The sequence below is a fragment of the Macaca thibetana genome, chromosome 3 (assembly GCF_024542745.1).
Source record: "Macaca thibetana thibetana isolate TM-01 chromosome 3, ASM2454274v1, whole genome shotgun sequence".
NCBI classification, from domain to species: Eukaryota; Metazoa; Chordata; class Mammalia; order Primates; family Cercopithecidae; genus Macaca; species Macaca thibetana.
In genome coordinates this window covers 148,066,778-148,092,032 of record NC_065580.1, presented here as the reverse complement: position 1 = coordinate 148,092,032, position 25,255 = coordinate 148,066,778, and the positions used below count along the sequence as shown (strand labels likewise).

At 54.8% G+C, this 25,255-nt stretch overlaps 1 protein-coding gene across 8 annotated transcripts in view; it reads left to right on the top strand.

Moving 5' to 3' along the window:
* Window positions 1-24,559, top strand: part of IQCE (IQ motif containing E) — a 54,864-nt gene extending 30,305 nt beyond the window's left edge. For 5 of the 8 annotated variants that reach the window (XM_050785645.1, XM_050785643.1, XM_050785640.1 and 2 more), the window contains 7 exons: window positions 3,266-3,370; window positions 5,136-5,226; window positions 8,473-8,640; window positions 11,809-11,832; window positions 15,254-15,364; window positions 15,897-16,018; window positions 17,147-17,574. In XM_050785645.1, coding sequence (XP_050641602.1) covers window positions 3,266-3,370; window positions 5,136-5,226; window positions 8,473-8,640; window positions 11,809-11,832; window positions 15,254-15,364; window positions 15,897-16,018; window positions 17,147-17,390 — 865 coding nt within the window. In that variant the 3' untranslated portion in view covers window positions 17,391-17,574. The other 3 variants (XM_050785642.1, XM_050785641.1, XM_050785644.1) reach the window with 2 other exon arrangements.
* The last annotated feature ends 696 nt before the right edge of the window (window positions 24,560-25,255 follow it).

Here is a 25,255-nt window from a genome sequence, read left to right as displayed (position 1 = left end):
AGCTCCCAAGGCCCCACCAGTGTCCCCACGGGAGCAGCTGCTGCAGAGAGAGTAGCTCCTCCTGAGGCCCCACCAGTGTCCCCACAGGAGCAGCTGCCGCAGAGAGTAGGTCCTCCTGAGGCCCCGCCAGTGTCCCCACGGGAGCAGCTGCCGCAGAGAGTAGGTCCTCCCGAGGCCCCGCCAGTGTCCCCACGGGAGCAGCTGCCGCAGAGAGTAGGTCCTCCCGAGGTCCCGCCAGTGTCCCCATGGGAGCAGCTGCTGCAGAGAGAGTAGCTCCTGAGGCCCCACCAGTGTCCCTCACGGGAGCAGCTGCTGCAGAGAGAGTAGGTCCTCCCGAGGCCCCGCCCACAGCCTCGCCAGGGAAGCAGCTGTCACTCCCTGTGGAAACTGATCTTCACCAGGGTTCAACAGTTGTCAGTTTGGAAAACTGTTCAGCTCATAGTGGTCACTGCGTATTTTTATATGATTCTAAAACTTCTTACGTTTTGGTGGTGAAAGAAAGGCAGCTTTAGTGATAACAAGAAGACACTAACTGACCATATTACATTATCAAAAGCATGAGGGGTCGGGCATACCTGTCATCCCAGCATTTTGGGAGGCCGAAGTGGGAGGATTACTTGAGGCCAGGAGTTTCAGACCAGCCTGGGCAACATAACAAGACTCCATCTCTCCAAAATAAATTTTTAAATTAACTGGGAGTGGTGGCTCATGTCTGTAGTCCCAGTTACTCAGGAGGCCACGGCAGGAGGATCGCTTGAGCCCAAGAGTTCGAGGCTGCAGTGAGCTATGATGATGTCACTGCACTCCAGCCTAGGCAACTGAGTGAGACTTCAACTCAAAAAAAAAGTGTAGAGAATGGTGGGAGAGCACATTTAAATCTCTCTACCCCGAATTCCAGAGAAATCTTCAAATTGTCTACTAGAGACGAATTTACTTTCATTGGTTTATGTAAAATCAATTAGATTTTATGCAGCATGGTCTTAATTCAGTAATAATGTTTATGGGGCATATGATCTATTAATACATATGAAATAAAACATAAGTGCTGCAGCCTGACGCAGTGGCTCACGCCTGTAATCCCAGCACTTTGGGAGGCCAAGGTGGCAGGATTGCCTGAGTCCAGGAGTTTGAGACCAACCTGGGCAGCATGGTGAAACCCCATCCCTACAAAAAATACAAAATGTAGCCATTCATAGTGACTCAAGCTGGTAATTCCAGCTATTTGGGAGGCTGAGGTGGGAGAATCACTTGAGCCTGGGAAGTCAAGTCTGCAGTGAGCTATAATCATACCACTGCATGCAAGCCTGGGTGGCAGTGAGACTCTGTCTCCGAAAAAAAAAAAAAAAACCAGAAGAAGACCTAAATGCTGTGAAATACTTGGTGTGAACATAGGGCTGGGAAGGCAGGGCCTCACCGAGTGTTCCGGAGCTCCGGAGCTCCATGACCTGTGGCCACCTAGCACCCGGCCTGGCTCCTGTCCTCCTCCTATTTGCGGCTCCTCTGGGCTCAGCTCTGCCATGAGGCAACCACCTCCATCATCTTTGGAATGATGTTTCTCTCTAGTTTGCAAGCACTACCGTGACTTGCCCCTCAGAGTGGCCTGTGAAGCAGCAGCAGGAGTAGGAGCTGGGAGCTGGTTAGCATGCAGGAGCCCAGGCCCTACCCCGGCCTTCGAAATCACACTCTGCATCCAGTGGGATCTGTAGGTGATGGTTTGTTTTTTTTTTTTGAGACAGAATCTTGCTCTGTCACCCAGGCTGGAGTTCAGTGGCACAATCTGTGCTCACTGCAAACTCTTCCTCCCCAGTTCAAGCGATTCTTGTGCCTCAGCCTCCCAAGTAGCTGGGATTACAGGCATGCGCCACCACACCCGGCTAATTTTTGTATTTTTAGTAGAGATGGGGTTTCACCATGTTGGCCATGCTGAGTCTGGAACTCCTGATCTCAAGGGATCTGCCCGCCTCGGCCTCCCAAAGTGCTGGGATTACTGGTGTGAGCCACCGCGCCCAGCCCTACAGGTGATTTGTGTGCCCTTTAGGGTCTGAGAACTCGGCCAGTGCCTCCCAGCCTGCTAAGTTCTCTGCTGCCTGCTGTGAACAGTAGAAGGCCAACCCATCACCACTGTCCTTACCCCTCACAAGAGGTCTCAGATCGCATTTATGGCAATTGATAGGTCGTTTGTAAAAATTCGTATTTCATGACAAGCTTTTCCAATTAAGCAGTCATTACAGAGTTCATAGACATCAGGTAAAAAAAAAAATTAAGGTAGTCATGAAAGGTAAATAACTTCTGGAATTATCTATGAAACTGTAAAGTGGCATGACAAGAGCCACCTCGTATTAGCCCTTACTGTGTGACAGGGGCTCTGCTAAGCACTCTAGGGTTTCTGGCATTTAATAGAGACTCACAGGCCCTGAGCAGTCAGGGCTCGCAGACAGCATACAGTCCATCTGAGACTCGGACAGAAGTCTCCGTTGAAGGCCAGTGTGTGGCCATCACACCACATGGGACGCAAGAAATGCATCTGGGAGCGGTTCAGCTGGAGCCCCGCATAGGCAGTGGCACGGTCTAGGCAAGGCAGGCCCCTGTCCCATTCACGGACCCTGCGCCTGCCTGCAGCACCCCCACGCGGGTGCGAGGTCCGTGCCAATGAGTGGCGGCTGGAGGGGCAACTCCCCATTCTATGGCCTGATGGCAGGGCCTTCTCTGGCATCGTCCTGTTGATCCCCTGCACACAGCAAGTGCTTGGTTCAGGGCAGGCAGGGCCTTGAGGTCTGTCCTTGGCACTGAGTGATTAGAAATGGGCTTTTTGGCCGGGTGCGGTGGCTTAAGCCTGTAATCCCAGCACTTTGGGAGGCCGAGGCGGGCGGATCACGAGGTCAGGAGATCGAGACCATCCTGGCTAACACGGTGAAACCCCATCTCTACTAAAAATACAAAAATTAGCCGGGTGTGACGGCGGGCGCCTATAGTCCCAGCTTCTAGGGAGGCTGAGGCAGGAGAATGGCGTGAACCCAGGAGGCGGAGCTTACAGTGAGCCGAGATCGCGCCACTGCACTCCAGCCTGGGCGACAGAGCAGCGAGACTCTGTTTTAAAAAAAAAAAAAAAAAAAAAAAAGAAATGGGCCTTTGGTGGTCCTCCTGCCCCACCATCCGCTGTCCTAAGGAAGGGTTGAGCACCGTCACTTTTCAGAAGCGCCTTCCTGCTCTGACATAACCTCCAGTTTTCGTGAACGCTGATGAGTCTCCTATTCTGTGTGTGTAGTTTGGAGGTGGAGCAGCTCCTGCAGGCGAAGGCCGACCTGGAGAAGGAGCTGGAGCGCGCGAGGGAGGGCGAGGAGGAGAGGAGAGAGAGAGAGGAGGCTTTGAGGTATGTGACCCGGGTCAGGGCCGGAGAGAGGAGCCAGGCAAGTCTGCACTCCTGCCACCACTGCAGCCCCCCGAGGCATCTCAGCCTCGCTGCCAGCCGGGTTTTTAGAAAGGCCACACCTCCCTGCAGTCTTTCCCTGGTTTTCTGTCGCTCAGCTCGGGAATAACCTCTGGGTGCTGAGCAGGGCCTGCCCTCTGGCATCGTGGCCACCTCACAGGGGCATCCTCTGCTCTGGCTGTGCCAGCACCTGCCCCTTCCCAACGAGCCATCACACTGGCCTCTAGTCAGAGCCACCCTGGTGTGGGCCACGTCCTCAAGAGGGGCCGCCCGTGCCCTCAAAGTAACGCCATTCGCGAGAGCCAGGAAGCAGCACCCTCCCCACGGTCCATCAGCTGCTGGTGGACAAACATCCTGAGGTCGACCACACGGAGGCGCAGAGCGGACGGCAGTCCCGACAGGCCTGGCCCGGGGACCCTCAAAAACGTGGTGCTCGGCAAAGAAAGCCAGATACAAAAGGCCACGCAGCACACGATTCCGTGTGCAGGAAACGTCCAGAACGGGCAGACCCACCTGACAAGTGCTGCTGCTAGGGGCTGGGAGGGGAGCGGGGACTGCTGACGAGCATGGGTTCCTTTCTGGGGCGATGCAAATGTTCTGGAATTAGATAGGGGTGGTAGGTGCACAACACTGTGAATATGCTAAAATTCACTGAATTATACACTTTAAAATAGTGAATTTTATGTGATGAGTCTTAACTTTTTAAAATACACAAAAAACTAGGTTAGAAATCTGAGCAGACATATTTAGCACTCAGAATAATTAGTAAGACATAGATTACTGGAATGAAGAAAACCTTGGCTGGGCACGGTGGCTCGTGCCTATAATCCCAGCACTTTGGGAGGCTGAGGTGGGCGGATCGCGAGGTCAGGAGTTCAAGACCAGCCTGACCAACATGGTGAAACCCCCTCTCTACTAAAAATACAAAAATTAACCGGGCACAGTGGCAGGTGCCTATAATCCCAGCTACTCCGGAGGCTGAGGCAGGAGAATCACTTGAACCCAGGAGGTGGAGGTTGCAGTGAGCAGATACCATGCCACTGTACTCCAGCCTGGGCAACAGAGTGAGAATCCATCTCAAAAAAATTTAAAAAAAAAGAAAACGTTTCATTTTCAGGAGAAATCTGACTGAATTCTGTCAGAAGGCTAGAATTAAAGTAAATCCAAAAGAGCACATGTGCAGAAATGAATTTTTTTTTTTTTTTTTTGCCTTTAGTACCTAGAATGAACATCTAAACTGCAGTGCCTCCTGTTCATACTGTTTACTAACACCCCAGTGATCCCTGCTTATTTATCTCAAACGCGTGGGCTCCAGTGATCCTCCGGGCTCGGCCTCCCAGAGGGCTGGGATCACAGGTGTGAGCCCCCGCGCCCGGCCTCCTACTTACTTATTCACACAATGGATTCTGTTTTTAGTTCTTAGCTGTTTCAGGAGAGGTGCTGGGCCCTGGGGGTCCTCAGCCCTGGCCTCGTTGGGCTTCCAGCCCAGAGCAGGAGACAACAGGAAGTCCCGGCCTGCGATGGGGTTTCTGGTGCCGTCAGGTCATAGCTGGGCCCTGTGGCTCAGGGAGACGTGGCCCTACCAGCCCTCTACAGGCTGCCTGGCGTCCCCCTGTCTCAGCGTGGACCGCCCGCCCCACCCTGCCCTGCGCCGGCCTTCATCACATAGTGACAGGTGAGGTGTCTCATTTTTCCCTTTCCGCCTTAGAGAGGAGATTCAGACGCTTACCAGCAAGCTCCGAGAACTGCAAGAAATGGAGAAAGAAGAGAAAGAGGATTGCCCAGAAGTTCTTCATAAGGTACAGTGACCGTTTGCCTGAGTCTCCCGTCAGGTGTGGTGTGGCTTCCTCTGGTCATGACGGTTCCGACCGTTTCTCTGCCCAGAGTTGTTTCTGACCATCCACTGAAAATTCCACTCCCTTTTGTCATCACAATTGATTTCTATAACTCATGTCGTGTGTGTCAAAGTCCGGCGTTTTGGATTAATTGACTGTCAGCAAATTGACTTCTCGAACTGATATTTGAGTCTCAAGGCTGGTGAGTAAAGAGTTAACCGAAAGCTCAGCCATGCGGAGGGTGTAGGTGTGTGGCCGGAGCTGTCACTGAGAGGCAGGAGGGGCGTGGGGGGAAAGGACAAAGGCTCAGTCAGGCCTCTGCATGGACCTAGGCCTGCGCCCTCTCCTCTCATCTAAGTTCCAGAACACGAGGCTGGCAAAGCCTCAGCGGGGACTGCCCTGTGGGTGGAGCGGGGCTTCCTCTGCCCTCTCTGCAGAACACAAGGCCAGCAAGGCCTCAGCGGGCACTGCCCTCTGGGTGGAGTGGGGGTTCCTCTGCCCTCTCTGCCGTCACTCAGCTGTGCACGGGTTGAACACGAAGTGACTGTTAGCAGGGACCCGGCAGGTGAGCAGGGACCCTAGGCGGATGCCCTCCTGCCTCTCCACTCCCTCCGCGTGTGGACGCTACCCAGGGGCAGCTGGTCGAGGCAGTGTCTCTGTGGCTCCAAGGTTCCTGGCCCTCTGCTGCCTCCCTGGAGGGTCACAGCCATGCTCTGGGCACCATGGCTGGTGCTGCCTGCACTTGCACTTCTGGTGGCAGAAGGGCGTCCTCACAAATCCCCTTCCAGTGGGTAGGATCCTTCGGAGGGCAGGTGTGGGCCCATGCATGTTCAGGCAGGAAGCAGGAGCTTGGCGTCACCATACTGGGGCTGCAGCTCGCTCTGAGAGGGGCTCATGGATAAAACCGATCGAAGCCACCGCCTGTGGTCCCAGCTGCTCAGGAGGCAGCAGTGAACCAAGGTCGCACCACTGCACTCCATCCTGGGCCACAGAGCCAGACCCTGTCTCACTAAAAAAAGAAAAGAAAGAAAGAGAGAGAGAAAGAGAAAAGAACAATGTCTGAAAACAGAGAGAGGAGAGAGAGAGAGAGAGAAAGAAAACAAAAATGTCTGAAAATACTGCTGAAATACAGCCTTTTCTGTGTGGTGGGGTTATAAGCTTTTTTTTTTTTTTTACTTTCTTTTAGTATTGTCTGAATTTTTCGTAATAAGCATGTATTAGCTTTGTGTTATTTTCCTCCTCAGGAAACATTTCTATTTTAGAGACAAGGAAGAGTGGGATTGAGTGATCAGCTCTCCGAGTAGGGGAATCGGCTCTTAGCATTCACGTGGGAATGATTAATTGCAGGTTAAATGGAGTGACAAGAGTGGGTTTAAGAGTTGCCTCAAGGAATTTATAAGCATGTGAACATTTAGATTTTTTTTAACTGTCTGTAGTTGTGTGAGTAAATGTTCATTTATCTTCTGAGGAGCTGATTTTACCTTTCCAATCACATTGGCACGGGCCACATACTAACAGCTGATCTCACTTTAGCGGAACAGAGGCCTGAAAATGTGTCAGGACTGAGGGAAGATGAGGCTCTTCTTAGGGTCACAAAATCGGAATGTGGAAGCCCAGGGCCGGAATGCTGGTGCCAAGCAACTTGGTGCCACAGCTAAAGGGATCTGGAAACAGCTGGCTGTGTGGATGTACCCAGGGCATCTTCGTCAGGGATGTTAAGATGTGTAGACATGCAAGTGACTGTCCTAGGAAGTTTACACTCCCAGGTCCCTAGAAACAGGAGGCAGGGCACGCAAGGCCACGCAGGAGCAGCGCGTCGGCCAGGAGGCGGCAGGGATGTGCGGAAGACCTGGGCCAGGGCCTTTATCATGGGAAGGAGCGGGCGAAGTGAGGTGAGCTGGCTGGTCGGGGCCGGTGGGCTGGAAGCTTGAAGAACTTCAGCGGGACCTGGGCCACAGGGTGGTCTTGAGCTGTCCCGCACCTGGCCCTGGGTGATTAAGGCTGAGGAATATTGCCTCCTGGAGTGTGGGGCCCAGCACAGGAGACGATTCTGAGTGTGGGCACTGGATTAGTTGCTCGCATAGGATGGCCGTGCCCGAAGGCAGGCCCTTCACTGTCTAGGAATTGGCCAGGCCCAGAGGGGCATCAAGGCCCCAAGCGTCATAACACACAGATAATGAAAAGCCAGTGCAATCCGTTCTGTGTTGGTTCAAGTCTGTGGACAGGCCACCTGTGCCCGCGCCTGGCCCAGTGTGCACTGGGAGCAGTCTTGTGTCTCCCTCTGGGGAGGGCTTTCAGCAACAGCATGCTCTCCACCGAGCTTGCATTCTTGACATGAGAGGCCTTTTCGTTTGTACTGGGTAGTGTCCTGTGGGTGATACATTTGGAGTCATCAGTGTTAGAAATCATAATTTTTCTTTTTTCTTTTTAGAGACGGTCTCACTCTGTTGCCCAGGCTGGACTACAGAGGCACAATCATGGCTTACTGCAGCTTTGACCCCTGGGCTCAAGCGATCCTCCTGCCTCAGCCTCCTGAGTAGCTGAGACCACAGTGGTGTGCCACCACACCCTGGGTATTTTAAAAATTTTTTCATAGAGATGGGGTCTCGCTGTGTTGGCCAGGCTGGTCTTGAACTCCTGGGCTCAAGTGATCCTCCCTGCTTGGCCCTCCCACATTGTTGGGATTACAGGCGTGAGCCACTGCACCCAGCCTGAAATCATGGTTATTTCAGTGGTCATTATAGCAATCCTGGCTTGTTTCTACCTTAAAAACCATGGTAGAAATATATATAATGCCTTCAATCCCAGAAATCCCATGTTTATAATTTAGAGCGTTAAACTAGAAAACAGAAAAGGACCCCAGAAAAACAATTCTTGCAGGAACAAAATGTGACCAAGTGTAGTGAGTGTGTGACGGCCGTGTGAAGAAACGTCCTCTCTCTCTCCCAGAAGGCGTGGCCAGACAGAGTTGAGGGAGTTTAATGAGAGGTGTGTCTGCACGTGTGTGCTCGCCTGGACACGGTTTCTCAGCAGTACAGGAGACCGCTGTCATGTGGCCTGCGGACCAGTGTGGAACAGCTCTCGCCACATTAATAAGACTCGCCTGATAAGCCCAGCCGCACTGTGCAGAGTAATATCCTGTCCCCTTGCCGGGTACTGCTCGTCCCTGCCCTGGCTTCATCGTCCTCTTACTCCTTCAATTTCCTGCAGGCCCAAGAGCTCCCAGCTCCCACTCCCAGCAGCAGGCACTGCGAGCAAGACTGGCCGCCGGAGTCCAGTGAGGAGGGGCTCCCGCGGCCCCGCTCCTCCTGCTCTGACGGGAGAAGAGACGCCGCGGCCAGGGTGCTGCAGGCCCAGTGGAAGGTGTACAAGCACAAGGTGAGGCTCCCCAAGGCGACCCGGGCTGCTCCCTGTGAGTCTTCATGCTCCAAGGCAAGCCACGCACTGTCTAGGAATGACTAGGCCTGAGGGGCCAGCCGGGCCCCGGGTGTCCGAGTACCGTAACATACAGAAAATAAAAACCTCATTCACACACTGACTCATCCGTTCTGGGTGCGTTTTGTGCAATACTGAACATCTCGCCAGATTTCTTTTCGTACAGTTTTCTTCCAGAACTATTGGAAAATGAGTTTTAGATGTTATGAAACATTAGCATGTATCTTGTAAGGAACAGTGTCTTCTCCTACCTGCCCACAGCACCGTGACTGCCCCTCAGACTGTCATAGCAGCTTGATATCCTCACCTACCGGCCCTTCCTGTTCACATTTCCCAAACGTCCCGAGATGCCGCCTGCAGCTATCTGTTTCCCGCCAGCATTCAGTCATGGCGGTTCTCAGCCCACCTCCCGCCAGAGCCCGGGGGTTGGTTGGTTACATCTCCTTAGTGTGGTTCACAGCAGCCCCCACCTTTTCTTTTCTTTAACCAACAGGTCACCCTGGCCGATTTTGTTTGTTTGTTTTTCTGAGATAGAGTCTTGCTCTATTGTCCAGGCTGGAGCGCAGTGGCACGATCTTGGCTCACTGCAACCTCCGACTCCCAGGTTCAAGCAATTCTCCTGCCTCAGCCTCCCAAGTAGTTGCGATACAGGTGCCCGCCACCATGCCAAGCTAATTTTTGTATTTTTGGTAGAGACAGGATTTCACTATATTAGCCAGGCTGGTGTCGAACTCCTGGCCTCAGGTGATCCACCCACCTTGGCCTCCCAAAGTGCCAGGATTACAGGCATGAGCTACCACACCCAGCCTTTTTTTTCTTTTTTCATAGAGACAGGGTCTCACTCCGTCACTCAGGCTGGAGTGCAGTGGCACAATTGCAGCTCACTGCAGCCTCGACCTCCCGGGACCAAGCAATCCTCCAGCCTCAGCCCACCAGGTAGCTGGGACTGCAGGCAGGCACCACCACACCTGGCCAATTTTTGTAGAGATGGGTCTTGCCATGTTGTCCAGGCTGGTCTTGAACTCCTGAGCTAAAGCCGTTCACCTGCCTCGGCCTCCCAGAGTGCTGGGATTACAGGTGTGAGCTACTGCACCTAGATGTTTTTTCTTTCTTTTTTTTTTTTTTGAGATGGAGTTTTGCTCTTGTCGCCCAGGCTGGAGTGCAGTGGCATGATCACGGCTCACTGCAACCTCTGCCTCCCGGGTTCAAGCAATTCTCCTGCCTCAGCTTCCCAAGTAGCTGGGATTACAGGCGCACACCACCATGCCCAGCTAATTTTTGAATTTTTATTAGAGACAGGGTTTCACCATGTTGGCCAGGCTGGTCTCGAACTCCTGATCCCACGTGATCCACCTGCCTTGGCCTCCCAAAGTGCTGGTATTATAGGTGTGAGCCACTGTGCCCGGCCTTTTTTTTTCTTTTTAAAGACATTTTCTTTTTTTTTTTTTTTTTTTTTTTTCTTTTTTTTTATCGAGACGGAGTCTCACTCTCTCACCCAGGCTGGAGTGCAGTGGCGGGATCTCGGCTCACTACAAGCAACGCCTTCCGGGTTCTCGCCATTCTCCTGCCTCAGCCTCCTGAGTAGCTGGGACTACAGGCGCCCGCCACCACACCCGGCTAATTTTTTGTATTTTTAGTAGAAACGGGGTTTCACCGTGCTAGCCAAGATGATCTCGATCTCCTGACCTCGTGATCCGCCCGCCTCGGCCTCCTAAAGTGCTGGGATTACAGACGTGAGCCACCGCGCCCGGCCTAAGGACATTTTCTTTGGCAGAGAGCAGGCCAGTGTGTTACAGAATGTTCCCTGTCCTGGATCTGTTTCCTTGTGGGGTCATTAACTTATTCCTCTGTCCCCTTAATTTCCCATAAGTGAGAAATAAGGTCTCCAGCTCTGATTCACCCAGGTTTGCTTTTGGCAAGAATGTCTCACATTTAGGCTGTGTACCCCCATCCCCTCAGGCCAGCCCCTGTTTGTGTTTCTAACCTGGTCATGGCTGCTGGCTTTCGCCATTTTAAAGAAACGAGTTTCCCTTGGTAACTAGCCAGCAGTTTATAGGGGACAGCTTGGCCTCCATGAGGTCTGTCCCCACCACCTTTCCCCTCGTGGCCTTCGTGTCCTTCATGTCACAGCTGTCTTCGTCTGAAAAGCAGTTTCCTTATTAGCGGGGCCGACTCCTGGTCCTCCCAAAAAGGTGGGAGAAAACTTAGTGACTTCCCTTCAGGTGCTGAGCAGATGCTGGCTTGTCTGTCTGTCTGTCTGTCTCTCTCTGTCTCTCTCTTATTCAGTGTATATATCTCTTTGCTTCCATCTTACATTCTGTTGGTCCTTGTACTCAGTTCCTCCTTAATCTCCCAAGGGACAGATCCTGTGTACAGTAGTACACATGTGGGCTGAGCACTCTGATGACTATGGAAAATCAGCTGGCTGAGGTACCTGTTATCTGGCCGTGGCCATTCCATTTCATTAAGTGTATATTGATTATTTTGGCGTCAACATCTGGGAAGGACTTCGTTCACATCTGTAAGAACACGTGCTCCGAGGGACCCTCTCTGCTGACTGTGACGCTGTGTGTCAGCTGCAGCCACAGAAACTTCCCAGGACACCCAAGGGTGACTGATGATCAGTCAGGTTGAGGCCAGTGATCCAGACCCCTGAACCAAAGTCCCTTCATAACATCCCCAGCAGGCAGCCTCAGCCTCCGAATTCCGGGACTTATCCAGAAAGGACAGTGGTCCGGACACCTGTGATGTGAGAGGGCTCTCACATCGGGCCCACATCCACCTCCTTAGCTGCACAGCTTGGCCTAATGGAGTCCCTTCTGCACAGCCAGAGGACCGGCACACGGCACAGACACATCCCTTCATCTGCAGCTTGGGCCACCTCGTGACTCCCGGAGAATTCCCGCCATCCTCATTCTGCCTCTCACTTTCGTCCTCCTTACAAAGGCGTTTGTTTGCTGGGCCCCGGCAGCTCGGGAGGGAGGAGCCAGGGCAGCCAGGCCTCTTGTTGGCTTGATGGACGCCTGTTGGCAAGATCAAGGACTGAAAACCACTGTGTGGGGAAACGTTCATCCTTCTTGTGTTTATTCATGTATTTTTTCTTTTTTTCAGAAAAAAAAAGCTGTTCTGGATGAGGTAAGTGAGGTTTATTTCATCAGTTTCAAAATACGGATTTGTATTTTGTTGTAAAGTAGGTGAGGGGATATTTAAAGATGCGTTGAGTCCTTTTCTTTTCTTTTTTTTTTCTTTTTTTTGAGACAGAATCTCGCTGTGTGGCCCAGGCTGGAGTGCAGTGGTGCAACCTCGGCTCACTGCAACCTCCGCCTCCTGGGTTCAAGCAATTCTCCTGCCTCAGCCTCCCTAGTAGCTGGGATTACAGGTGCGCGCCATCATGCCCGGCTAATTTTTGTGTTTTTAGTAGAGATGGGGTTTCTCCGTGTTGGCCAGGTTGGTCTGCAACTCCTGACCTTAGGTGATTCGCCCATCTTGGGCTCCCAAAATGCAGGAATTACAGGCATGAGCCACCGCACCTAGGGAGTCCTTCTTTTCAAGAAACCAAACCAGACCCCAACATTAAGTATAACATACATAAGAAATAGAAACATCAAATAAATATTTGGATAATTTCCCACTTTCAAAATCTCTTCAATCATTCCTTCCTTCCATTCATTCTTTTCATGCACATTCACTGATCACCAGCCCTGCGCAGGACAGTCTCAGAGGCTCTGGGACGCAGAGGCTCAGACATACAAGTGAACAAGCGGTTACAGCCCAGGGTGGCACTGGGGGCGGCCAGCCCTGCACACAAAGGCCAGGAGGTCCCTGTGAGGAGTGACGTGCAAGGTGGGCCTCGTGGGACAGATGTCAGAGCTCGCTGCACCGGGAAGTGAGGGGAGGGCGTCCTAGCAGAGCCGGCGGGATGAGCAGTCTGAGACGGGGCGAGGGCGTGGAACTGGAATGGAGGTTGAGTATGTCACCCACAGCTGAGAACTGACAGATGGATGAACAGTGCGGTTCCAGCCATGATCCTTTTCAGGGAGGAGCTGGAAAGTGAGATCGTTATTTTGCTAGAGTCCTGGTGGCCTCGGAGATGCTCGCCTCTCCTCTAGGGCCCCTTCGGGGACGGCAGTGTATTTCCACTTAGACCGCGGGAGAGGCCCCAGCCCCAGTCACTCAGAGCCGGCGCTGGGCCACAGGGCTTCTCACACTGCCTTCTTCCTCGCCGGCAGCTGCTTCTCCGTGGTAGGGCAGACCCTGCACCCGCTTGTCCTCACACTCGCCAGGTGCATCTGATGCCAGCAGGGTTGACAGCTCTGCCATCAGGGTGGGGCTTGCCTTCCCCCTACCCCACCCATTGTCCCCTTCCCCTTGGCCACACTACTCATCCACAAGTGTTTGCTGGGCTCCTGCCATGTGCCAGGCACAAGAGGAGCTTGTAACAGACCAGCCAGACACTGTCCAAATTTCACGGGGTTCATACTCTGCAGTCAGGACAGCCAGTATGGTCACGGGTGTGGGCGGCGCACCAGGCTCGGTGGCCTGCGCGCAGCTGCAGTGGGAGAATGTTGGCATCTGGCGGCCAGGCCACAGCCGCGTGAGCGCCCTCCATGAGCAGGTAGCTGGACTGCCCACCTGGCTCACCACACTGTCCCTGAGGAAGGGCCCCCTGCTCACCACTGCCCTAGTCTTCAGCCTTCAGTTCTGCAGCCCCTCCATGCCTGGCCTCGTCGTCCCTGAACCTGCCCCACAGCCACACCCTTGTCCATACCCATCTGACACATTTGCAGTGGCAACTTCCAACATCCCCGTCTCTTGACAATCCCTCCCATCCTCTAGCAGCCCTCAGGCCCTCATCCCGAGGTCTCCAGCACGTCAGCCTCCCACCTGCCCACCCACCACAGCCTGCCCAGGCTCCCAGTCCCTGCAGCCGGCTGCGGTTCCTAGCACATGCCCCTGCCTGGCATCTCACTTTGTGGTTATTCTTGCCAGCCTCCCGTCAGAATGCAAGCTCTTTTTGCCACAACACCTCTGGTGCCTAGACTAGCGCCTGGCATGTGGGAGGCGTTTGGTAAATGCCCTCCAGCGAGTGGGTGAGGGGACCCGGGCTCCTCGGCCAATGGGCCAGTCAGTGGTGGGTGCTGTCTCCCCGTCCTGCTTCTCTCCCTGGCACCCCCCATGCCTCGGGGTCCTCATCTCTAAAGACAGCAGTGAGGCTGCCTGTGTGGGGCTGTGGTGAGCGTGGGGTTTGCCAGTGTGGGCGCAGTGTGTGGCGTGACAGAGATGCGTGCCCCTCTTACCCCTCCGGCTGGTGCAGAACGCCCCATACCTGGCAGCCACTTTACCGGAAGCTTCTGGGCAGCCTCCATGTGGTCACCGCACTCTGGCGGATCGTTCATTGTTGATAGCCAGCGCTGCCTCGCCCTCCTCTGCTGAGCTCTTTTCCCACCCCAGCGTTCTTCCCCTTGCTTTAAGACAAAACAAAGGTGCTTTCTGTTCCAGCAGTGGCAAGCCTGCTAACCTCACTTGGCGTGGGGCTCGGTGGGCACACTCGTCATTCTCCTAACGTGTTTGAGAGCTGCCCGTATCAGGCTGGGGGTGCTCACGGGGTTAGAGACAGATTGTTCAAAAATAAGTGCTTCCCCGAAAATGGAGCGTGGACTTCTCACGGAGTGAGATAGATTCTCACTGTGTCACCCAGGCTGGAGTGCAGTGGCCCAGTCTTGGCTCACTGCAACCTCTGCCTCCCAGGTGCAAATGATTCTCATGCCGCAGCCTCCTGAGTAGCTGGGACTACAGGCATGCACCACCACGCCTGGCTAATTTTTGTATTTTCAGTAGAGACGGGTTTTTACCATATTGGCCAGGCTGGTGTCAAACTCCTGGGCTCAGTGGATCTTCCCACCTCAGCCTCCCAAAGCACTGGATGACAGGTGTATGCCATGCCCAGCTAATTTTTTGTAGACACAAGGTCTTGCTATGTTGCCCAGGCTGGTCTGAATTTCCTGGCCTCAAGTGATCATCCTGCCTCAGCCTCCCAACGTGCTGGGATTACAGGCATGAACCACTGCACCCGGCCACATTGCCTAAGAAAATCATTTAAGATTAAGCTCAAAGGATAAATCATTCTCTTAAGATCACTTTAGAGGTCCTGTTGCCCCTTGCTTGATTTAGAAAACGTATATGGAAAGTAGATGAAACCAGTAAACTATTCCAACGCGGAAAAATGCTCCAACATGAAAACATAACCACGTGTGAAATACCAGCCCCTATTAGCCACTGAAAGGGACTGCAGTGAGCAGCAGGCCCCTCCCATTCCCAGAGTCCCCACTGTGCTAACAGGCGCCGCGCCCTGTGCTCCCTGGGGTGCCAGTGAGTTTCTGACGGACTGGGGTGAGTGGGAGCGCAGAAGGCTCTTTGGGAGACTATGGCTGCGCAGCGGTGAGAGGAGTTGCGTTCCCTACCACCGAGGCAGCTCTCCCCTCGGCACCTCCCTCTTGCCCGCCGTCACCCCGGGCACTCACACCCGCTTTTCTCTCCCTGCTTCCTTCCCTGACAGGCGGCTGTGGTGCTTCAGGCAGCTTTCAGGGGACATGTGGCGCGGACAAAACTCTTAGCAAGCAAAGCACGTGGCTCAGAGCCGCCCAGCATGCCAGGCCTCCCAGACCAGGTAACATCGGGGTGCTGGACATCCCAGTGGCCATCCCCAGAGCTGCTCATCTCACACTCCATCCACTGAGAAAGCGCAGGGCACCTCTCAGCCTCCACATCCCCGCCCGCCCAGCAGGCATCCCCTCCACTCCATCCCTGGCCACGTAGGCCACGCAGGCCTCTCTGCACAGGCCCCTCTGCACAGGCCCCGGATGGGTATGGCATTAGGGCCAGATTGCCTTGAGCTGCCGGAGAGTCAAATAGCTCCATGAAGATGTAGCTAAAAACTACCGAAGATAGACGCAGGCCATGCCAGCCCCTCCTCTGTAAGGAGGACCAGGTGTTTGTTTAAGAATCCCTACAGTTTAAAAATTCAGAACCTGCCGCCAGGAGGCTGCTCACTGACCAGCAATTCCCGGGAGGCAGGGCCACCTGAAATGGAAACTGAGCTCTTCCCATCTCCCTTACACCCAGGGTGTCCCCGGGGCCCAGCACCAGGAGCCACCGGGGGCTGCCAAACAGTCATCTTCCCTACTGTCCTTGTGCCCCAGAGCTCTCCTGTGCCCCGTGTTCCAAGCCCCATCGCCCAGGCCGAGGGCAGCCCTGCACAGGAGGAGGCCATCGTCGTCATCCAGTCCGCTCTGCGGGCACACCTGGCCCGGGCCAGGCACAGGTGAGTCGGGGTCACAGGGATGCCCCCTGGGACACAGATGTGGCGCAGGAGGCTGCCCACTGCAGTGGGCACAGAGCACTGGGCGCAGGGCATGTAGCGGGAACTGGAGCAGCACCTGCTGCCTGCCAGCGGGACCTCAGTTTGGGGCCTGAGTAAAGGCTTCACGTCGTGAGGACTCCCTGCTGCACCACGGATGTGGAGCGGGCTGGAAGTTCTGATCCTCGGGAGCCCTTTCCAGAGTCGCTTCTTCCCTACTGGGAGGAGATAAGGAGGAGCTTCAGAAACCGTGTAGCTCAGGTCGCCATCAGTCTGGCCTGGCTTTCGGCTGTGCCGATACGTCATCCCTTTGAAAGAAAACTGTGATGTGACCTCAGTGTTGGAGACGGCATATGATAGGCGACGCGTGCAGGGTCTAGATGGCAGTGTTCCTACAGGCCTCCCAGTGGATTCGCTAGGAGTCTCTTGGTTGCAGAAATCAAAACCCCTTGAAGTGAGCCTGGGTAGAGGGGGAGTTTAGAGTAGAGGGAAGAGACGGCCCCACTCCCTCACCCTCCTCTGCTTCACCCTGCGTGGGGCTTGTTCCCCTCTTATCACAGACTACTCTGGTTCTCGGCCCTCATGGTGGAGACGCGCAGCCACCCAGCACTTCCAAGTGGGCAGTTTCTCCCTCCAAGGCCGCATCTGCATCTGGTGGTCCTGATCCCATGTGGCCTGGGACACACCATGGGCTCAGGAGTCGGGGACCCGTCGCTGGGCAGCGAGCCCCAGCCAGGACGTGGAGGGCCATGCAACCTGCAACCACGTCCCTGGGGAATGGCAGCTGGGCCAGCCCAGACAGGAGACAGGGAAGGGAGCCATCTGAGGCCAGCTTATAAAACCGTACTGGCCTGACCTCAGCATGGTCCCTGAGGAGATGGATAGGGGACGTGTCTGAGGCTCTTCATGGCCGGACGTTTCTGGACCCTGGGTGCATCTTGGGTACAGGGCTGGCCGTGGGGCTCGGGCGTGGCTGTGTGTTTGCTTTCATTGGAATACTTGCCTCCAGGCAAATTAGTGAGGCCTGTCGTAAACCTCAGAGAGGTTTGTACTCTCTAAAGGCAGAATCAGCTGGCGTTTTCTTTTTTCCAGCGCTACCGGTAAAAGAACCACCACCGCAGCTTCTACGAAGAGGAGATCGGCTTCAGCCACACACAGGGACGCCTCCTCCCCACCCTTCCTCGCAGCTCCTCCTGGTAATTTCATTCATTTGGATTCTGGCACCAGGGCAGCTGGTCTGCTGAGGTCCCAGCCAAACAGTGGCCACCTCCAGGAAGCCCGGGCTGTGTCAGGACGGAAGGGAGGAGTGTCCCATCTGGAGCTGCCTCTGAACTAAGCGTCGCCTTATGCCAGGAAGGCCCCCAACAGAGCCCCCCTTGGCCCAGCTTGTCCCTTGTCCCTGGAACTGCAGAGGTCCTCGCTGTCTTTATTTTTGCTCTCAGCTCCAATGGGACCGAGGTGGCTTCCTCCTTCGGGCCAGCATTTCTCCCATTTGTTAAGTAAAACTGTGTTATTGTTTCCTTTTCTATTTTGTTAAAGCCCAAAAACAGTCAGTGAAGAAGCCGCTGGCGCTGCAGGATGCCACACCCTCGGGTGAGGCCTCATCCCTGCTCTGCCAGAGCTACCCGGAGCTGACGGGGATGCCCCAGCAGGGCCCTGCCTCTGGCCGTCAGTCCCTTCATGTGCAAAGTAGAGAACGGGCTAGACAGCTCAAAAGCTACTCTGCACTCCCAAATCTATGCTGCTCTGCGTAGACTTGAGATCCCGTGTCTTATCCTGCAATTAGAAACCCCTCATTGATACTTCAAGCCGTAAAGGGAGGATGAGCGCAGAGGCGCAGTGTCGAGACGCGGGACTGTCGGGAGATGGAGAAGGGCAGCCTTGAGACCTGTTGAGGAGTGTGGCGTGCGGGGCCATCTCGCGTGGGAAGTGTTAGGTGAAGGGCTTTGCTGTGCTGAGTCCTTAGGTCTCCAGGGTGGAGTCAGGGAGGGAGGAGACAGAACAGCAAGGAAAGCCACAAAGGAAGAGGCTCTTCTGAGCCCAAAGGATGAGGGTGATGAAGGCCGGGGGTGAAGGAAGGGTGAGGCCTGCCCGGGACCCACACGCCTTAATGAGAATGTCCCTTCAGGACGGGCCCAGGGAGGCGGCAGCCCCCCAGCACCACTCCAGTAAGTGTGGGGGCCCATGGTGGGCCGAGGCCTTGCTTTCCTAGGAGATCCCTCCTGTGATGACACGGAGTCGGGAAGAGGCCGTTTTGGGGCCCACATCAGACCTGGAGCCCGAAAGCCTTCCCTCCCCAGCGGGTCCTGCTAGGGGCTGTGTCTGAGAGAGTCTCCTGCATGAGCTAAGAACCATACACCACGTTTGACCTGGAAATGCCACATATGAAATCACGTTTTCTTCTTTTCAGTCAGTTTTTAACCTAGTTTCGTCAGAGCTAGAAAACTTTGAACTTTGCTATTCACTCCAAAACCTCCATTTGTAAAGCTCAACCAAAAGAGGAGCCCCGTGGGGTTTCGGGGAGAATGTGCAGACACGCAAAGCCGCCGGCCGGCCTGTGACTCTCGGGCTCTGCAAAAGGCTTTCCATTGTTCCGCCGGCTTCACCAGACCCTGCGTTTGGCGACCTTTAGAGGCTTTGATCAGGGGCTAAAGCGGGCCTTGGTGCTGCCCTTTTCTCTTGCTAAACGCAAGTGATTTTGAAGGGGCAAGTTCATCCCAGTGACCCAGGGATTCAGCTTGATTGACCTAAGGAAATGTCTCTGTGAAAAGTAGAAATCGAGCTTTTGTTTAAGCTGATTGGTTGTTTTTGAAGATCACCATGAAAACTTTTTTTAATTTCGTAAGGTTCCCCTTTAATATGAATTTTCTTGGAAGTGGCAGGAAAAAAAAGCTGACACAGTTACAGTATCTGCAGCATGGCCGAGTTGCCATTTCCTTCCCTTTTTAAAATCTCACATCAGCAGTTCGTTACTTTTTTACTTTCATCTTTCAAGGCAGTAAGAGTCAGGCTCCCTCGCGAGGAGCTCTGGGGCTGCTGGTGTGGTAGGGCCGGTCCCCTCTTCAGCTCTGGTACCCATCCCCATCCCGTCTGTAGGTGGCTTCCCATTCTAGAGTGGATTAAGAGTTCTGAACACTCTAGATGCTTATGAAGGAAGTAGCATCCAAAGGGGAATGGCCGAGCAGCTTGCAGGCTCACAGCGATCCGTGCCTTGCCCCCTCCTGCCTTCCATACCAGTGGCCAGCGAGTTAACAGGGAAGCTGGCTTTTTTTTTTTTTTTTTTTTTTTTTTAAGATGTGGCCTCGCCGTGTTGCCCAGACTGGTCTAGAACTCCTGGGTTCAAGCCGCCCTCCCACCTCGGCTTCCCAGAGTCCTGGGGTTACAGGCGTGAGCCACTGCACCCAGCAGAAACGCTCCTATACACAGGTAGCCGCCCGGCCAGGCCCCGGACTCCTGGGCTGCTGCTGTGGGAACAACTTTCAGGGAATTCCTCCGGCGCAGACTCGAGGTTCCTCCGTGCTGGCAAATGTCCGCTTTTGCAGGAGTTTGGATTTGGGGAATGGTGACCAGAGCTGAGTGTGAAGGCTAGGAGAGTGAGGCTTTCTGGCAGGTGTGTGAGTTGGTCCTGCGGGCCTGTGTGCCCCATGGCTTACTGCTTCTGGGGGTAGCCGCCGTCTTACCCGCCGGGGAAGACCAGACAGTGTAAGGGTGTCCGTGGTGTCAGCCCCTGAGGTCAGCGTGGCTGACCCGTCTCCCTGTGGTTCATTTCCACAGACCCCTCTCCCGCAGGGCCGCGGTCCGTGGCACCTCCACCTGGGGATGACGTCAACTCCGATGATTCCGACGATATTGTCATCGCCCCATCTCTGCCCACGAAGAACTTTCCAGTCTAGGTCCCCGTCACTGTCTCCATGACGTGATGGCAGCACTGCTGAGGACATAGGAGCCACGACTGGAAAGATAATTTGTCGTGTTAGGAGAAGAATGATACCTACTTAACCTCTCAACATCTGCATCGTCTCTCTGTGCTTTTGTTTGTGGAAGGAAACCCAAATGCCTTTACTTTATTCTCCGGGGAGGGCCAGCGGCTCGCATCTCCCTCGTCTCCAGCTGCAGCTCGGATGGTGGGTTTTCAGTGGCGACAGACACGTCTGCTGTGAGCTCGCGGACACCAGGGAGCCCTGTAGTGACATGTTATCTGACCACCTCGCCACCTGCCCATGACCTTGACCATGAGGAGCTGCTATCCGCAGCTAGCGCCAACACCACGCCTGCTCTTCCTGGTGACACCCACGACAACCAGGATTTGCTTCGATCTCGGCCCAGTAGGCCAGGCAGAGGCGCCCCGCTGTGCCTTAGGAAGGTGTGAGACCGGCTTCCCCCCATCCCCACAGCAAAACACGGCATGTCCCAAGCCAGTGAGGAGCTAAAGACACCCAGGTCCCCAAATGAGTGTACGCCATGCCCCACCTGCTCACACCGTCCTTTCCCGTCACCCTCGCTACCCCTGGAGCAGCGCCCTCCACAGCTGCCCTTCCCAGGAAGGAGTTTGTTGGATTCTGTCACTGTGGAGACAAAGTCTTCTCTTTAATTCCAAATTATAACCACAAAAGCAGCATCACACTTGCTTCTGAAAACATCAGGGTGATGTCTGTTCCCAAACCGGCAGCGGGTGTCTCAGCCTCTGTGGGGCCACCCCGGGGAAGGAGAGGAGAGGAGGGTGAGGAGGCAGGCTCGCCGTTCCAAGGGAGAGCACAGGCTCGTGCTGGGGTGTGTTGCATGTGGTGTCTGGGACAGTCCCCATCACCCCATGTGTGCGGCCTCTGCACTCCCAGCTCCACTGCTGGCCTGGGCTGGGCTGGGCATGCGGAGCCTGGGGAGCCAGCAGCTGCGGAGGCCTGGGAGGAGCCCTTGAAGGCAGCAGCTGCAGAGGCCTAGGAAGGAGTTCCTGGGGGAAGCGCACAGTGTCCAGTGCCCATCTCTTGCTTGTGTGTGAGATTAGCCCCTGCTGGGGCGTCAAGAGGAAGAGCCTTAGACCTGGGTGGGCCTTCAGGGGCATCTAGACCCCTGCACAGCCCGGGCCTGGTGTCCACATCTCCACAGCACCCCTGTGGGGACTCCTGCCAGGGCTGGCTGCTGTCTCAGGAAAGACCCAATGTTAGAAAGCCCCTTCTTACACAGCCAACGGCTTCTCCCAAGGCTTCTGGCCACAGGGACAGGCTAACCCCTGGGCACCTCTTCTGCAGCATGGCGTCCTTCTGATTCACCCAGGCTGACCCTGGGGCGTCCTCCACGGCGGTCAGAAGGCTGATGGCCCCAACACAGTGGCTTGTGGAAGAGAGAGAGGAGGCTCTGCATGTCCATCTGCCCTGTGGGAGGAGGACACAGGTGTCCCCAGTGCAGCCTGTCCTCTCCCAGTCAGTCAGGGATGGGGCCACCCAAAGTGCAGGACCCGCCCCACCCTGCGGTTCGCAGCCTGGCTCCTGTCTCCACTTAGGCGCTGTTTCTACAGTGGGTGGAACTGAGTCAGCGGGGGTCCTGGCTGTGTACGTCTTTTCCTTACTTGGTCTATGGGTTGTCAAGTCCATTTTTTTTTTTTTTCACTGAACTGGCTGGTAACTTGATGGACTGTGTAACTGACACAGGCTCTCTGTAAACCCCTGTCTTCACCCCACCTCCCGGGTCCACTCCCTGGGGCTCTGTCCCAGCCATCCCTGCTTGCCAGCTCCAAGCTGCAGTCCTAGGAGCCAGTCTACCTCGAAAGCCCTGAGAAAGTGAGACACCTGCACGTTCGCTGCGGGAGACCCTCCGTTCTCTTGTGGCAGCTGCTCCCTCTTGTTAAACCAAGCTGTTTCTGCAGGACATGCTCGCTCTTGGGAACCAGTGGCCTAGAGCTTTGGGTTACAGGTATGGAGATGGCGTTCCTGCCTCGGGCTTGGCGGAGAATGTTCCATACATAAACCACCATGTCCTCCTTTGGTGCAGCTGGACTGCTCTGTTAAAAGCCAGCATCTGTCTTGAAGCTCGCTGGGTAAATGGCAATGCATTCTCAAGCCTGTGTCTTCAGCTGATGCCCAGTGTCCAGTGCTGGTCACCAGTCCCCTTTGCTGGGGACAGCCCGCCCGGCTGTTCTGTGGTCCTGGAACACTGCAGTGTGGTTTTGTTCCTTGGAGACAGCACCAAGCGGAGAGGCCTCCTTGCTGGCTGCCCCAGGGCCTGGGGGCCAGGGGTTCTGGCCCTGCGGGAACTTAGGCAGGAGGGGAAGAGAAGCCCATGGAGCCATGGGAGGGGTGTCATGGGTGGGGCCTAGCCATGGGAGGGGTGAGATGTGGGCGGGGCCCAGTCATGGGAGGGGTAGCTGTGGGTGGGGCCTAGCCGTGGGCAGGGCCTGTCATGGGCGGGGTGAGCTGTGGGCGGAGCCTAGTCATGGGAGGGGTGAGCTGTGGATGGACGGGACTGAGCCATGGGAGGGACAAGCCATGGACTGGGCCAGGCTGTTGGAGCCATGGGTGGAGTAGGCTGGGCGGAGCTGCTGGGGCTGCTGGCAGGGCCTAGGAAAGTAGACAACTCTCGGGGGACACTGGAAGTAGAGCGTGAGTCCCCATGAAAGGGACCTCTGCCCCAGGGTTAAGTGCCAAAGCAGGTCCCGCCCACCACTTCGGGGTAGACGTTGGTGGCATGTGTTGCTCAGGGTGTCCTGATTGTCTGGCACGTGTTGCTCAGGGTGTCCTGATTGTCTGGCACGTGTTGCTCAGGGTGTCCTGATTGTCGCTGCAACGCCTCCACATCACCTTGAACTTAAAGAACGGCAGCAAAGCTGTATCTGCTATCAGAGGCTGTTAGGTAGCCCAGCGTTAAACTAACATACTCTTTCTCCATCACATGCTCTTTAAACAGGGAGACACAGAAAATGTCCGTCTCCAGGGCCTGGCCCCACTGTGTTGACAGCAGCCACACCTGTTGAGCCGACACTGCTGAGGCTGAAGCTGGCCCCAGTGCAGGGGGCTGGTGAGCCACAGGTGCAGCTCCCCGGAGGTGTGCTCTCCCCTAGAGTCCTGCCCCCACCTCCTCCCCGAGGCCTATTCCTGCTGCCCTCAGACCTCAGCAGAGGCACCAGCTGGAGGGCTCCACGGACATCCTTGGAGATACGGGAAGCTTTCCTGGCACAGGGCACAGCTCTTAGGAGGCGTTTGTAGGACGCTGTCTCCCCAGTGTGTCCTGCTCATCCAGGAGGGGGAGAAAGAGGAGGAGGCCCCAGGCTCAGAAGCCAGGGACAGATGGCCGAGGATTACCAAACTGAATCCAGGTAGTGCCATGACCCTGGGTGTCCCTTGGTTCACGTCACCCACCAGACACAGCTGCAGAGAGAGTGCAGGGAGGGGCTGGGACCAAAGAGGCCAGAAACCAGCAGAAAGGAGGCAGAAGTGAGGTGGGTGTGCCTGGGGCGCAAAGCCAGCACCGGGGAGATTTCAGTGGAGTCCTACAGCCAGTTTCTGTGCGGACTGTGATGCCAGAGAGGCGTGCAGCCTCTGGGCAAGTCGGGAGAGGGCTGGGGTGGTCCCCACAAGGGAGAAGAGGTGGAAGGGCCAGAGAAGACCGCCAAGACCACCGTTTCCCCAGGCATGGGGTGACTGACCTGACTATGAGACTAGCAGGCAGAGCCAAGCAGGGCTAAACTCCAACCCAGGGCCCAGTGTTGGACAAAGTAGCTTTTTCTTTGCTCATTTGTCTGTGTATTAAGAAGAGACTAAAATAGCCAAACGACACTGGTCGCATGCTCTGGCTGTGGTCTGTCTGCTGAATGTCTATTTTTGTCTCCTGACAAGAGACGTGAGGACCATGCCCTTGATCCCTCCAACAGACCAGAAACCCCCTTCCTTGCAAAAAAAAAAAAAAAAAAAAAAAAAAAAAGCCAATTGAATTAGGAAGAGATCACCCAACCTAGCTCAGATCCACCAAGATAAGCACAGCAAAGCTCGGCTGCATTTTTGAGGAATAAAAACCTTCTGCAGAAAGCACCAATAACCTTTAAGATCTGAATGAGATTCTAATATAACCCGTCTAAACAATGGCAAAATTCCTCCTTTGGTTTTGGAAGCAGCGCTTGCTCACACGTGGCTCAGGGATTCTCTGAGGACCAGGAGTTGACACACAAACCCCGCCATGGGTCCCAGCCAGCTATTTCTCAAGGCTCCCACCTCGCCAAGCTCCCAAGGGCCTGCCGGCAGCGCCTACGCTGTGCCAACTACCCTGTCTGGTACAGACCACGGCTGGGTAGCACCCTCAAAAGCAACAGAAACAACGTCTGGAAGCTGAAAGGCGAAACTGTCGAGATGGCTCAGGAGAGGAAGGAGCGGACCCACTGGTCTTCGGCATTTTGTATTTAGAATTATTCTAATCTTATACAGAACGTATAGGCAGATCTTTTGGAAGGGATACGGTTTTCATTCTTGTGCAACTCATTATTCTCATTACTGGCCTTTTAAATAAAAAGTTGTTTTTCAGGGCGCCTTGATTGCCCGTGAAGCTGTCCCTTTAATTACCTCCAGGTGTGTTCCTGCTCCATGTGCTCAGGCTGCACAAACGATGTGCTTCAGAAACCCCGCTTCTCCGGGCTTCTGGCATTTTGCTGTGGTCGTCGTGTAGGCTTGGGGTTGGGGAGCCAGCTGGAGGGACGAGTCCCGCCGCCAGCTCCCTGCCACACGTGAACTCGGATACATCTGTTGACACCCCAGTCCCCCCTCGAATTTCAGTTCCTGAGATGTGAGGACACAAAAATGTCCGTGCGTGAGGCAGTTATTTCTCCACATGTGATTTCATTTTTGTTTCAGGAGCAGGGAAAGAATAATTTCCTGAAGAATCAAACACAGATGGAAACAACCAGAAGGAGCTGATATCTGGGTTTTGTTTTCCAATATTTTGTTGCATGGGACAGGGTGCATCTGTGGCTTTGCGCGCTTGTGGCTGCCTGCCCTGGGGCTCTGAATCCTGGGTGGAGTGTGTCTGAAGCCTCCATATTTACTGAGGTTGGCTCTGGCATTTGCCCAAGCCCATTTTCTCTCTATCGATCTCATATGTGTGTGTGTGTGTGTGTGTGTGTGTGTGTGTGTGTGGAAATATATGTACATTTTTAAATTGAGATAGGGTCTTGCTGTCTTGCCCGGGCTGGAGTGCAGTGGTGCAATCATAGCTCACTGCAGC